Source organism: Catharus ustulatus, chromosome 4, assembly GCF_009819885.2.
Source record: "Catharus ustulatus isolate bCatUst1 chromosome 4, bCatUst1.pri.v2, whole genome shotgun sequence".
NCBI lineage: Eukaryota > Metazoa > Chordata > Aves > Passeriformes > Turdidae > Catharus > Catharus ustulatus.
The window spans coordinates 21,105,902-21,118,759 of record NC_046224.1 but is presented as its reverse complement, the minus strand read 5'-3'; the positions used below and the strand labels follow the sequence as shown (position 1 = coordinate 21,118,759).

The 12,858-nt window shown below is 54.5% G+C and overlaps 7 protein-coding genes across 7 annotated transcripts; 3 read left to right on the top strand and 4 right to left on the bottom strand.

Moving 5' to 3' along the window:
- Window positions 1-365: 365 nt before the first annotated feature.
- On the top strand, window positions 366-1,126 carry LOC116995194 (histone H1.10-like). Its single transcript, XM_033057621.1, has one exon. The coding sequence runs from the start codon at window positions 366-368 to the stop codon at window positions 1,059-1,061; it is 696 nt and encodes a 231-aa protein (XP_032913512.1). The 3' UTR covers window positions 1,062-1,126.
- Window positions 1,127-1,508: 382 nt separating this feature from the next.
- LOC116996059 (histone H2A-IV) lies at window positions 1,509-1,969 on the bottom strand. Its single transcript, XM_033059231.2, has one exon. The coding sequence runs from the start codon at window positions 1,967-1,969 to the stop codon at window positions 1,580-1,582; it is 390 nt and encodes a 129-aa protein (XP_032915122.1). The 3' UTR covers window positions 1,509-1,579.
- A 331-nt stretch (window positions 1,970-2,300) lies between these two features.
- LOC116996102 (histone H2B 5) lies at window positions 2,301-2,717 on the top strand. Its single transcript, XM_033059273.1, has one exon. It carries the CDS (start codon window positions 2,304-2,306, stop codon window positions 2,682-2,684), a length of 381 nt encoding a protein of 126 aa, XP_032915164.1. The 5' UTR covers window positions 2,301-2,303; the 3' UTR covers window positions 2,685-2,717.
- A 2,357-nt stretch (window positions 2,718-5,074) lies between these two features.
- On the bottom strand, window positions 5,075-5,523 carry LOC116996054 (histone H3). The gene has a single exon (XM_033059225.1). It carries the CDS (start codon window positions 5,521-5,523, stop codon window positions 5,113-5,115), a length of 411 nt encoding a protein of 136 aa, XP_032915116.1. The 3' UTR covers window positions 5,075-5,112.
- Window positions 5,524-6,844: 1,321 nt separating this feature from the next.
- Window positions 6,845-7,307, bottom strand: LOC116996092 (histone H2B 1/2/3/4/6). Its single transcript, XM_033059264.1, has one exon. It carries the CDS (start codon window positions 7,290-7,292, stop codon window positions 6,912-6,914), a length of 381 nt encoding a protein of 126 aa, XP_032915155.1. The 5' UTR covers window positions 7,293-7,307; the 3' UTR covers window positions 6,845-6,911.
- Window positions 7,308-7,628: 321 nt separating this feature from the next.
- LOC116996097 (histone H2A-IV) lies at window positions 7,629-8,087 on the top strand. Its single transcript, XM_033059269.2, has one exon. The coding sequence runs from the start codon at window positions 7,629-7,631 to the stop codon at window positions 8,016-8,018; it is 390 nt and encodes a 129-aa protein (XP_032915160.1). The 3' UTR covers window positions 8,019-8,087.
- Window positions 8,088-8,559: 472 nt separating this feature from the next.
- On the bottom strand, window positions 8,560-9,414 carry LOC116996037 (histone H1.11L-like). Its single transcript, XM_033059207.2, has one exon. It carries the CDS (start codon window positions 9,412-9,414, stop codon window positions 8,725-8,727), a length of 690 nt encoding a protein of 229 aa, XP_032915098.1. The 3' UTR covers window positions 8,560-8,724.
- Between the last annotated feature and the right edge of the window lie 3,444 nt (window positions 9,415-12,858).

The window sequence follows — 12,858 nt, the reverse complement described above, 5'->3', positions numbered from 1 at the left end:
TTGTACTACCTCACTCTCTTTGAAATTGTTCTATTTTGAAGAATGAAATTCTAACTGTTTGTTTTCTTATCTAATGCAGAAAGGACCCTCTGAATATTAATACTGAGTTTTCTGACTCACGTTAACTTTAAAGCAGAATATCTGATTTACAGAGAAAAACAAAACTTTCACATTCTCGAAATCTGGTGGCAGAACTCGGGATTTCTTGTCCCCTAGCTACTCAAAGCCAACTTTTTCGCGACAAGACACCAACAGGTGAAAAACAGCGCGCCTATGGCCTCACAGACGTGTACAAAGGACGATTTCGAGATAGATAAAATAGCAAATAAAAACCCCCATTCCATTCCACCGGCAGAAACACGGAAATGAGCGCGGGGCAGGGGGCGGGGCCGGGGCCGGCCGGGCGGAGCCAATCAGCGCCCGCCGCGCTGTATAAAAGGGGCTCCGCGGGGCCGCCCCTGCGCAGCGGTTCCGCCCCGGCCAAAGCGCCCGCCGCCAAGAAGGCGAAGAAGGCGGCGAGCGGCTCCAAAGCCCGCAAGCCCGCGGGGCCCAGCGTCACCGAGCTGATCACCAAGGCCGTGTCCGCCTCCAAGGAGCGCAAGGGGCTCTCGCTCGCCGCGCTCAAGAAGGCGCTGGCCGCCGGCGGCTACGATGTGGAGAAGAACAACAGCCGCATCCAGCTGGGGCTCAAGAGCCTCGTCAGCAAGGGCACCCTGGTGCAGACCAAGGGCACCGGCGCCTCCGGCTCTTTCCGCCTCAGCAAGAAACCGGGAGAAGTCAAGGAAAAGGCTCCCAAGAAGAGAAGTGCTGCAGCCAAACCTAAGAAGCCGGCGGCCAAGAAGCCCGCCAGCGCCGCCAAGAAGGCGGTGACAGCAAAGAAGAGCCCCAAGAAAATAAAACTTTCAGCCAAGAAAGCCGCCAAGAGTCCCAAGAAAGCAGCAAAGACTACCAAGCCCAAGAAAGCGGTGGGAGCACGGAAGAGTCCGGCTAAGGCGAAGGCGGTGAAGCCCAAAGCAGCCAAGCCCAAATCAGTCAAGGCAAAGGCAGCGCCCAAGAAGTAACCCAGCCTCACGGGGCAATAATCTTAATTCGCTTTCAGGCCAAAGGCTCTTGTAAGAGCCACTCACATTCTCTTAAATAGGCTGAAACGCTGTGGCTGCCGCCGTTCTGGGGAGAGAAAGGGGGAGGTGTGTGCAGGATCTGCCGTCTGCTGGCGAATGCCCCGTTTGAATCAGGGAACAGAGCGGAGGAGCGATTTAAATGGGGAGGGTTGCAACGCCTTGGTGGATTTCATAATGTCCACAGGGAGCCAGGATTTCTTGCGAAAAGAGCTGAGCTGGTTCCTAGAACCGCTGTCAGCTCGACACCAAAGCGGGGTAAGCGTGGGGTTGGTGACGTGTGTGCACGGAGCTGCGTCTGGCATTGACTACAGAAACGTCTGAGACAAGGCATTTCAAAACCTCTGTGGGCTTTTATCACCCTAATGCAACTCAAGCTCTTTTTATGAATTTGTAGGTGGCTCTTAAAAGAGCCTTTGGGTTTCTTGTAATAGAACTTCACGACCTTTAGTACTCGGCGCTCACTTGGCTTTTGCCTTGTGGCTGTCGGTCTTCTTGGGCAGCAGCACGGCCTGGATGTTGGGCAGCACGCCGCCCTGCGCGATCGTCACCTTGCCCAGCAGCTTGTTGAGCTCCTCGTCGTTGCGGATGGCGAGCTGCAGATGGCGGGGGATGATGCGCGTCTTCTTGTTGTCGCGGGCCGCGTTGCCCGCCAGCTCCAGGATCTCGGCCGTCAGGTACTCCAGCACGGCCGCCAGGTACACCGGGGCGCCGGCGCCCACGCGCTCCGCGTAGTTGCCCTTGCGCAGCAGCCGGTGCACGCGGCCCACGGGGAACTGCAGCCCGGCCCGCGACGAGCGCGACTTGGCCTTGGCGCGCGCCTTCCCGCCCTGCTTTCCGCGCCCGGACATGGTGAAAATCCCCAACCAGAGTTGTGAGCAGTACACAATAAGCCGAAGTTCTGAGGTCGGCCTTATATGCCTTTTCAGGGGAACGAGCGACTTTGGATTGGCTGAGACAAGGATGTGCCTGAAACAGCCAATGGGTGCGGGGATCCAAATGTGACCAATGGCGATGAAGGACGCTGCGCTATCACTGCACGTACTTTCCTCAGCCAATAACAGCTTAGGCTACAGGAAACCGTCATTTGCATAACCGTCCTATAAATAAGAGAATGCGCAGGCGGGCGGTTCATTCTTCATCGGAGAGGTTGTCAGTGTGGTAGCAGTGCGTTGATTTGCTACCATGCCCGAGCCGGCCAAGTCCGCCCCCGCGCCCAAGAAGGGCTCCAAGAAGGCGGTGACCAAGACTCAGAAGAAAGGCGACAAGAAACGGCGCAAGAGCCGCAAGGAGAGCTACTCCATCTACGTGTACAAGGTACTGAAGCAGGTGCACCCCGACACGGGCATCTCGTCCAAGGCCATGGGCATCATGAACTCCTTCGTCAACGACATCTTCGAGCGCATCGCCGGCGAGGCGTCGCGCCTGGCGCACTACAACAAGCGCTCCACCATCACGTCGCGGGAGATCCAGACGGCCGTGCGGCTGCTGCTGCCCGGCGAGCTGGCCAAGCACGCCGTGTCCGAGGGCACCAAGGCTGTCACCAAGTACACCAGCTCCAAGTAGGCTGATTCCTGCGTCTTTAGTACAAAACTTTCAACCCAAAGGCTCTTTTAAGAGCCACCCACCTTTTCAGTAAAAGAGCTGATTCTTTAGCGAGATCTTATCTGTCCCGTTTATTTTTTGTTTCCAGTGACAATGCTAAAAGGGAAAGCTGTAGTTAGGGTGTAATAAGAACGTGTTCTTAAAGAAAAAAAGGGTTTGCAATGTTTACGGTGAACGGCTACGGTCCTGCATCTGCTTCAGCATTACCAAGGGTGTTCATAAATCGCTTCAAAAAACTTAGGCATCCTTTCTGATATATATACATTGTGTGTCTGTGGCGCGGACGGGATAGACAAAAATAAGTGCTGTCGGGGGCTTCATTTAAAATAGCGAAACAACTGTTCCCGGGCGCTGGTATGTGCTGTTTCTCTACTGAGGTACGTTAACAGGACACACTATGGACCGGGAGCATTTCCAGCACAGGCGTTTTGAGCTCATCCTGCGCTATTCTTACTCCTATGATTTGGAGCAAAAGGCTTCAGGATAGATACCTGCTTTCCATCAGTACCCCCAATGTGTTACAGCAGGGGCCCAGGCAAGCAAAGCGGTCCCACCGGCCTGAGCAGTCGCCGCCCAGGTATTGCAAAGCACAGGCTCCCCAGTGTGGCTCTTTCCCGGCTCCCGTCCGCCTCCCTCTCCCCAGCGCCCTTTCCCCGCGCCCCGCGCACTCCGCCGCCGAGCAGCGGCCGGGCCAGAGACGGGCGGGCAGAGCCGGGGCCGCTGCCGCGCTCGGTCCGACCTGAGTGAGGACTGCGCGGAGCCTCCCCGCGGGCGGGGCCGGCCGCCTCACGCGCCTCCCACAAGGGCGCTGATTGGTGGCGCTCGCGGCTCGCAGCCCGCGCTTCACCGGGCCGCGCTGGCCGCAGGAGACGCGGCGCTTCCACCGGGCCGGGCGGCAGCCGGGAAAGCTTGGCTCGGCCGGGGAAGTCGGCTGCCGCTTGCGCCTTCAGTCTTTCTGCCTCGGCCCCAAAATGAACGCGGCTACTGAGCGGCAGGAAGCCGCGAGCTGGCGGGGAAGAAAACCGCTGCCGGCGGCAGCTTAAGCCAGCGGTCCGGGGCCGGAGATGAACGCGAGCGGAGCGGCTTTGGAAAAAGGAGGGCGAGCCCCAAGCTCGGGCAGCGAGACCGCTCCATACTGCTCGCCAGCGGTGCTGCCGCCCCTCTTGTGCCCTGCAAGCTGAGGTTCGGAGGGGGCAGGGGCGGGGCGAGGACCGGGCGCGTTTCCCGCCCCAGAGGCGGGGACTTCTCCAGGGCTGGCGCGAAGCGTCCAATGGGAGTGGGCCGGCGTCGCGCGGGCGGCCAATGGGCGGGGCCTGGGGCTATAAATAGCGGCAGCGCGGCGCGCCTGCGGCACTGCGGTGTGAGTTGTGCGAAGGTGGCTGTGGTGGTTTGCGATGGCGCGCACGAAGCAGACAGCGCGTAAATCCACGGGCGGGAAGGCGCCCCGCAAGCAGTTGGCCACCAAGGCTGCCCGCAAGAGCGCGCCGGCCACTGGCGGCGTCAAGAAGCCGCACCGCTACCGGCCCGGCACGGTGGCGCTGCGCGAGATCCGGCGCTACCAGAAGTCCACGGAGCTGCTGATCCGCAAGCTGCCCTTCCAGCGCCTGGTGCGCGAGATCGCGCAGGACTTCAAGACCGACCTGCGCTTCCAGAGTTCGGCCGTCATGGCGCTGCAGGAGGCCAGCGAGGCCTACCTGGTGGGGCTCTTCGAGGACACCAACCTGTGCGCCATCCACGCCAAGCGCGTCACCATCATGCCCAAGGACATCCAGCTGGCCCGCCGCATCCGCGGGGAGCGCGCCTGAGTCTCCTGCCGCAGCTCTGCTTGGCCAGGCATTGAGGCAACCAACATAGACCCAAAGGCTCTTTTAAGAGCCACTACATGCACAATGAAAAAGAGCTGTGACACTGATTTAAGCATCATTTCATTTGTTGTGGGAGGATAAAGGGGAAAATTTAGCCAATTCCTTTACTACTGGGTTGCTAACGCGTTTTGTAAATACCTAAGACTGCTGTAGTGGTTTTGAGGAAGATTTTTCCTTTATTTAAAGACGTGGTATTTTCGTCAACATGATTTTCCTATTGCCTTCATTTGAGAAATTAAATTTCCAGCATTGTCCAAATGGGCGGTTAGGTATTTCCCGATCATACATTTTAGACCGCCTCTAAAACCTCAACTTAGTATGCATATAGTAGCTTAAAAAAAACCCCTTTCTACGTATTAAGCGTGTCTTAAGATTCACGTAACAATACCTACACACATGTAACGCCTCGACCACGCTTCCCTTATTTAACAACTACACGCCCGAAAAGCGCAACAGCTCTTTTAATTGTGCATGTAGTGGCTCTTAGAAGAGCCTTTGGGTCTATGTGGCCTAAAACAGGAAATTTATGCGCGCTCCCCGCGGATGCGGCGGGCCAGCTGGATGTCCTTGGGCATGATGGTGACGCGCTTGGCGTGGATGGCGCACAGGTTGGTGTCCTCGAAGAGCCCCACCAGGTAGGCCTCGCTGGCCTCCTGCAGCGCCATGACGGCCGAGCTCTGGAAGCGCAGGTCGGTCTTGAAGTCCTGCGCGATCTCGCGCACCAGGCGCTGGAAGGGCAGCTTGCGGATCAGCAGCTCCGTGGACTTCTGGTAGCGCCGGATCTCGCGCAGCGCCACCGTGCCGGGCCGGTAGCGGTGCGGCTTCTTGACGCCGCCCGTGGCCGGCGCGCTCTTGCGGGCAGCCTTGGTGGCCAGCTGCTTGCGGGGCGCCTTTCCGCCCGTGGATTTACGCGCTGTCTGCTTCGTGCGCGCCATCGCAAACCACCACAGCCACTCTCGCACAACTCACACCGCACTGCCGCAGGCGCGCCGCGCTGCCGCTATTTATAGCCCCAGGGCCCCGCCCATTGGCCGCCCGCGCGACGCCGGCCCGCTCCCATTGGACGCTTCGCGCCAGCCCTGGAGAAGTCCCCGCCTCTGGGGCGGGAAACGCGCCCGGTCCTCGCCCCGCCCCTGCCCCCTCCGAACCTCAGCTTGCAGGGCACAAGAGGGGCGGCAGCACCGCTGGCGAGCAGTATGGAGCGGTCTCGCTGCCCGAGCTTGGGGCTCGCCCTCCTTTTTCCAAAGCCGCTCCGCTCGCGTTCATCTCCGGCCCCGGACCGCTGGCTAAAGCTGCCGCCGGCAGCCGCTTCCTTCCCCGACAGCTCGCGGTTTCTTATCGCTCATTAGCCGCATTCGGTTCGGGGCTGAAGCCGAAATAATGAAGGCGCAGGCGGCAGCCGACTTCCCCGGCCAAGCCGAGCTTTCCCGGCTGCCGCCCGGCCCGGTGGAAGCGCCGCGTCTCCTGCGGCCAGCGCGGCCCGGTGAAGCGCGCGCGCGGGCCGCGAGCGCCACCAATCAGCGCCCTTGTGGGAGGTGCGTGAGGCGGCCGGGCCCGCCCGCGGGGAGGCTCCGCGCAGTCCTCACTCAGGTCGGACCGAGCGCGGCAGCGGCGCGGCCCCGGCTCTGCCCGCCCGTCTCTGGCCCGGCCGCTGCTCGGCGGCGGAGTGCGCGGGGCGCGGGGAAAGGGCGCTGGGGAGAGGGAGGCGGACGGGAGCCGGGAAAGAGCCACACTGGGGAGCCTGTGCTTTGCAATACCTGGGCGGCAACTGCGCAGGCCGGTGGGAGAACGCGTTGTGCTTTGCTTCCCTGGGCACCTGCGATAACACATTTGGGGTAACGAGGGGCAGAGGCCTCTATCCTGGAGCCTTTTGCTTAGAAACAAGTAACTGAAACACCAAGACCAGAGGTTCGTTTGGAACCGCCTGTGCTGCAAATGTCTCCGATGCAGCCTGCCGTTAGCGTAGCTTAACCGAAAATACCACGTACAAACGGTGCGAGCACTTATTTTTGGCCTTTTTGAGACCACCAACAGTATTAATTCTCTAACCCGCCGTTCCTGATGTGTATGTGCCTGAAAAGTGGGCTCATAAGAATATAAAGCTATTTATGAAAGCCCGCTGTTCCGTTGAAGCAAATGTAGAAATTCCCACACATTAAAAAGTCAGCTTTTTGTAAAATTTATATCGATTTTACTCCTTTAACTACGTATTTCCCTCGCGAGTCCCCTTCTGAAAAACACCAGAATATCAGCTCTTTTACTGAAAAGGTGGGTGGCTCTTAAAAGAGCCTTTGGGTCAAGTGTTTGAAAGAACGGAGATCGCCTACTTGGAGCTGGTGTACTTGGTGACAGCCTTGGTGCCCTCGGACACGGCGTGCTTGGCCAGCTCGCCGGGCAGCAGCAGCCGCACGGCCGTCTGGATCTCCCGCGACGTGATGGTGGAGCGCTTGTTGTAGTGCGCCAGGCGCGACGCCTCGCCGGCGATGCGCTCGAAGATGTCGTTGACGAAGGAGTTCATGATGCCCATGGCCTTGGACGAGATGCCCGTGTCGGGGTGCACCTGCTTCAGCACCTTGTAAACGTAGATGGAGTAGCTCTCCTTACGGCTCTTCTTACGCTTCTTGTCACCTTTCTTCTGAGTCTTGGTCACCGCCTTCTTGGAGCCCTTCTTGGGCGCAGGGGCGGACTTGGCCGGCTCGGGCATCACTGCAACCTCACGCCACTCACTCGACAATTACAAAAAGAAACAGCAAACAACACTCGCACTGCTTCGAGAGCCGCCTTTATAGCAGGGGCGCCGGCACGGCCGCATCGCTATTGGCTCTGCTCCGGTGTGCGTGCGGCGCCGAGATTCTATTGGACACTTCTCGATCCGCTTTGCTATTGGCTGTGAGACCATCGTCCCTCGCAGCCAATCACAAGTGGCCTTTGCCGATCCGCCCGAGTTGTATAAAAGGCAGGCTTAGCGCTGCCCCGGCGTCTGCTCGGCTGTCTCGGAGTTTGCTGAGGTCGCTGTTGTTGGCGTTGCTGAATCGCTGCGATGTCCGGACGTGGAAAGCAGGGTGGGAAGGCGCGCGCCAAGGCCAAGTCGCGCTCGTCGCGGGCCGGGCTGCAGTTCCCCGTGGGCCGCGTGCACCGGCTGCTGCGCAAGGGCAACTACGCGGAGCGCGTGGGCGCCGGCGCCCCGGTGTACCTGGCGGCCGTGCTGGAGTACCTGACGGCCGAGATCCTGGAGCTGGCGGGCAACGCGGCCCGCGACAACAAGAAGACGCGCATCATCCCCCGCCATCTGCAGCTCGCCATCCGCAACGACGAGGAGCTCAACAAGCTGCTGGGCAAGGTGACGATCGCGCAGGGCGGCGTGCTGCCCAACATCCAGGCCGTGCTGCTGCCCAAGAAGACCGACAGCCACAAGGCTAAAGCCAAGTGAGCGCTGACGACCGAAGACCTGCAGTTACCAGGAGAAACCCAAAGGCTCTTTTAAGAGCCACCCACATTCTCAGTAAAGAGCTGAATTGCTTTTAATTATTCCAAACCTTGCAACTACTACAGTTTTTATCAGCGCCTTTCTTTTCGCCATTCTAACACATTGCATTTGGTGCCATTCTGTAGTTGAGGTGTTGGAGCATAAGTTAGACTTGGTCTTGCTGACCTAGAATTCTGTGAATTCTACAGTAGCAGGCATCTAATATTAAGCACAACATAGCCCATTAACATAAAGATGCTTTTTTTAATGTGCTTCACCACTTCGTCTGTATTCTGCTATGCTGTCATCTGTTCTCATGTGGTGGTTAAATGTAGTTAAGATATTAAAAAAACTGATTCTATCCTGTGGTGTTTTATTGTTCCTATGTGCGTTTTACTCTTGTTCATCACTATTTCTGAAGAGCTTCCATTTTATTGCATCCTGTGCCCCTGGCATGAATATTTGATGTATTTGTGCATATCCCTTTTCTCTCTGCATAAGGATTGTTTAAAAGCTATTCCAGCGTTTAAATTCGCGAACCCTCTTCGTTACATAAAAGCATATTACCCCTCAAAACCGGATTTCAGCTCTTTTAAAGAAAATTTGGGTGGCTCTTAAAAGAGCCGTTGGGTTTGTAAGTGAAGCTCAAGGCTTTCACGCAATGAGGGAGTTACTTCTTCTTGGGCGCTGCCTTCTTTGCCTTGGCCACTTTTGCCTTTGCGGCTTTAGGCTTGGCTGCTTTGGGTTTTAACACCTTTGCCTTAGCTGGGCTCTTCGGTGCTGCCGCCACTTTCTTGGGCTTGGTAGTCTTTGCGGCTTTCTTCGGGCTTTTGGCTACTTTCTTGGCCGCTGGCTTCTTTGCCTTCTTGGGGCTCTTCGCTGTCACAACTTTCTTGGGCTTCTTGGCGGCGCTGGCGGGCTTCTTGGCCGCCGGCTTCTTAGGTTTGGCTGTTGCAGTTTTCTTCCTGGGAGCCTTTTCCTTGACTTCTCCGGGTTTCTTGTTAAGACGAAAAGAGCCAGAGGCGCCGGTGCCCTTGGTCTGCACCAGGGTGCCCTTGCTGACGAGGCTCTTGAGCCCCAGCTTGATGCGGCTGTTGTTCTTCTCCACATCGTAGCCGCCGGCGGCCAGCGCCTTCTTGAGCGCGGCGAGCGAGAGCCCCTTGCGCTCCTTGGAGGCGGACACGGCCTTGGTGATCAGCTCGGTGACGCTGGGCCCCGCGGGCTTGCGGGCTTTGGAGCCGCTCGCCGCCTTCTTCGCCTTCTTGGCGGCGGCCTTGGCGGCAGGAGCTTTGGCCGGAGCGGGGGCCGGCGCGGCGGCGGGCGCTGCCTCAGCGGCGGGGGCGGGCGCGGTCTCCGACATTGCGGCGGGCGCGACTGCGGCCGCACCGGCGGTGCCGCCTTTTATAGCAGCGCGGCGGGCGCTGATTGGTTCGCTCCCGAGCCCGCCCCGCCCCCCGCCCCGCTCTCTGCCGCCCTCCCTGTGTTTCTTCCCTCTCCAAAAAGTGTTTTTTTCTTGGAAAAAATTGGATCCCGGCACCCCGTTTCTTAGCATTCTTGCTGAGGACAGAGGATATTTTTGTCCTGCGACATTTCTTTTAACCGAGACTTGAAATGAGTTTCAGGCAAGTCAGTAATTCCCGAGTTTGGTGATTGTATTACTGGCTGGACTGTAAGATTTTTATTTCTCCTTTTGAATTAAAACTTTGCTTTTGACCCCACCGTCTCAGTGACATCGCAGACGTGTTTCTGAGAGGGTTTTTCTTCGAGGTGCTGCAAAATGGGGGTAATATCGGGGCCTTATTTTAGCGTAAATTACCTTTGAAAAGATGCAAGTAACACAAGGTAGTCACTCGGCTCTGTATCTGGGTTATGATTTGTTTTCCATAACACGGCACCATCTCTTCAAAATAATGAAACCTTTGCACACAGTGCCGTTTTTAGTTCTAGTAGGACATGGTAAAATGTAACAGAAAGATATTTTTCACCAGAACCATGTACCTAAAAAGCAGCTCTCTTAAATGTTCAGCTGTCTTTAAAGTCCCAGTGTAACACATAGAATAAGTTGCTTCTCTGACCCCCCGGTTTTGTGCGCCTTTGTATTAATATTTTAATGAACTATATTCCCATTTTTACTCCAAAATATTTCTTTTTTGGTGCACAGTAGATAAACCAATTCATTTGTATGTCCTTAAGGTAGTTTTTATTTTTCTGCTTACTTCTACATTATAATTCAGGAATTTTGTCAGCCACAATAAACAATTTTACAACAAGACAAACAAAATAAAATAAAATACAGTATACATGTTTTCATCATGAAAAACAGATGTAAAGCTGCAGGCATTTCTTTAATGAAATAACTCAAATGACAAGCAAATAATTTTCTCCTCAGAACTGCCAAGGAAAGCAATGATATGGCTTTTCCTAATGTATGACTGCTGTGATGTGGGATACACTGAATGTACATAAAAATGATTTTTTTCTTGAGTTGGATAGCAAATGGATAGTCATGTTTGAATATTTGTAGAACACTGTGGGGAAGAATTGGAGACCCTGGTGATTGATTCATATGATTTTAAATGCAATTATTTGTCTCCTTGCACTTTATCTTTTGATAGTAAAATATTACACACTGTCTTGTGAAGTTTTGATGATGATGGTGTCAGTTTTATGAACTTGTCAGCAGTACTGGATTATCTTGACTGGGGTGTACATAAAGACTCTCAGGAGATGTGGTGGCATTTCAGAGAAGCTTTTTTCTAGGGAAGAGAACCAGCAGAAAAACATCATATGAGAGAGGATAAAGGTGAAGTTGAGGTGCATTTGGTTATGTCCTGGTTCTGTATTTCACGATACTTTCATCAGCTGAATCCACTGTGAATTTCAGGTTGTGACATACATTGGCACAGGAGTGAATCTCTTGGGAAGGATACACCCCACTGGGGAGACATTTCTGTAGTATACAAATTTCCTTCGAATTCTGTATCTTCATCCATTCTAATCACTTCGAGTCACTAGTTCCTTTACCTTTAAATTCTCTTGAATGTTTGCAAATACATTTTCCTGGGTTCAGGCTAGGCCTCTATCCTACTTCACCTGATGTAGCAGCACATTCCTGGAGCATTCTATGTGCTTTCCTAAAAGTTCCTTTTCCTATCCCTCCTCAACTTTGACCACCTATCTGGACTTTTAAAATTTTGTTTTTCACAACCACATAGACAGTTATTTTTAAGCTAATTAAGGAAGGAAATAGAGATCTTGAAAAGTTTTTTCAGGTGGAGGAGGGAAGGAGAAATAAGTTTGATTCCTTTAATTAATGGGTAAACTTACTTTAAAAAAATCATTGCTTCAAATATTATGATGTGCTCAGTAAAAACAAAATTATTTCTGCCTTCTATTTTCCCATTAAAAGAAGTTGTAAAGCAAACAGAGCATTTATTAAATACCAATTGGCCTTGGGCTGATTGTTTGACAGATCAGGAACACAGGAAATTATTTCCTTGGTCCTTCTGGTAACAGAGCATTTTTAAACACAGTGGACAGAGATATTTGGAAGTGATGGACCAGGAGGAGTTTCCTCCTCCTGCTGAAAACATCACAAGTAGGAACTGGCACTTTCTACAACAGGCACGAGGCCCTGGAAATAGAAGGGCACACAACTGAAGTGAGCCCTTCTGGGATAGAGGGACCTTCTAAACCAACAGCCCCTGTACCCCACATCAAGACCTCCTCTGTTCTGAGGAAAAGAAGGGTAATTGTAATCAGACACTCCCTTCTGCAGGGAGCCAAGGGCCTGATGTGTTGGCCAGACTGGTTCTCACATGTCAGGCACAAAGAGTTAGAGAGACTGGGTAACATCAGGCTGTCACTAGTGGGGTTCTGCAGGGCTCCATCCCCACCCAATTCTCTTCAATGTCTTTATTAGCCACTGACATGCAGGGCTCCAAGGAATACTGAGTCTGCCATTGGCACCAAACTGGGAGGAGTTGTCAACTCCCTCAAGTGCAGAGAGACCTTGACAAATTAGAGATGGGCAATCATGAACCATATGGAGTTTAACAAGGGCAAGTGCTGGAATCTGCACCTGAGACAGGGCAATCCTGGATGTGCAGACAGACTGAGGGATGAGATGCTGGAAAGCAGTGCCATGGAAAGGGACCTGGGGGTCCTGGTTGATGGCAAGTTGAACATGAGCCAGCAGTGCCCTGGAGCCAGGAGAGACAACCCTGTCCTGAGGTGCATCAGGAACAGCATCACAGCCAGGCAAGGGAGGGGATTGTCCCCTCTGCTCTGAGCTGGGGTGGCCTCACCTTGAGTGCTGGGGGCAGTTTTGTTGCCAAAGTGTAAAAAAGACAGTCAGTGATTAGAGAGGATATGAGGAAGGGCCACAAGGATGGTGGAGGGTCTGGAGGAGAAGCTGTATGAGGAGCAGCTGAGGCCACTTGTTCTGTTCAGCCTGGAGAAGAGGAGTCTGGGGGGAGAACTCGTCACAGTCTACAACTTCCTCATGAGGGGGAGAGGAGAGGCAGGCACTGATCTCTTCACTCCTGTGACCAGTGACAGGACTCACAGAAGCTGAGTCAGGGGAGGTTTAGGTTGGGTGTCAGGACAAAGTTCTTCACCCAGAGAGTGGCTGAGCTCTGGAACAGGCTCCCCAGGGCAGGGATCACAGCACCAGTCTGACAGAGCTCAAGAAGCATTTGGACAACACACTCAGGCACAGGGTGTGACTCCTGGGGTGTCCTGCACATGGCCAGCAGTTGGACTCAATGGTCCTGATGGGTCCCATTCAACTCAGCATATTTTA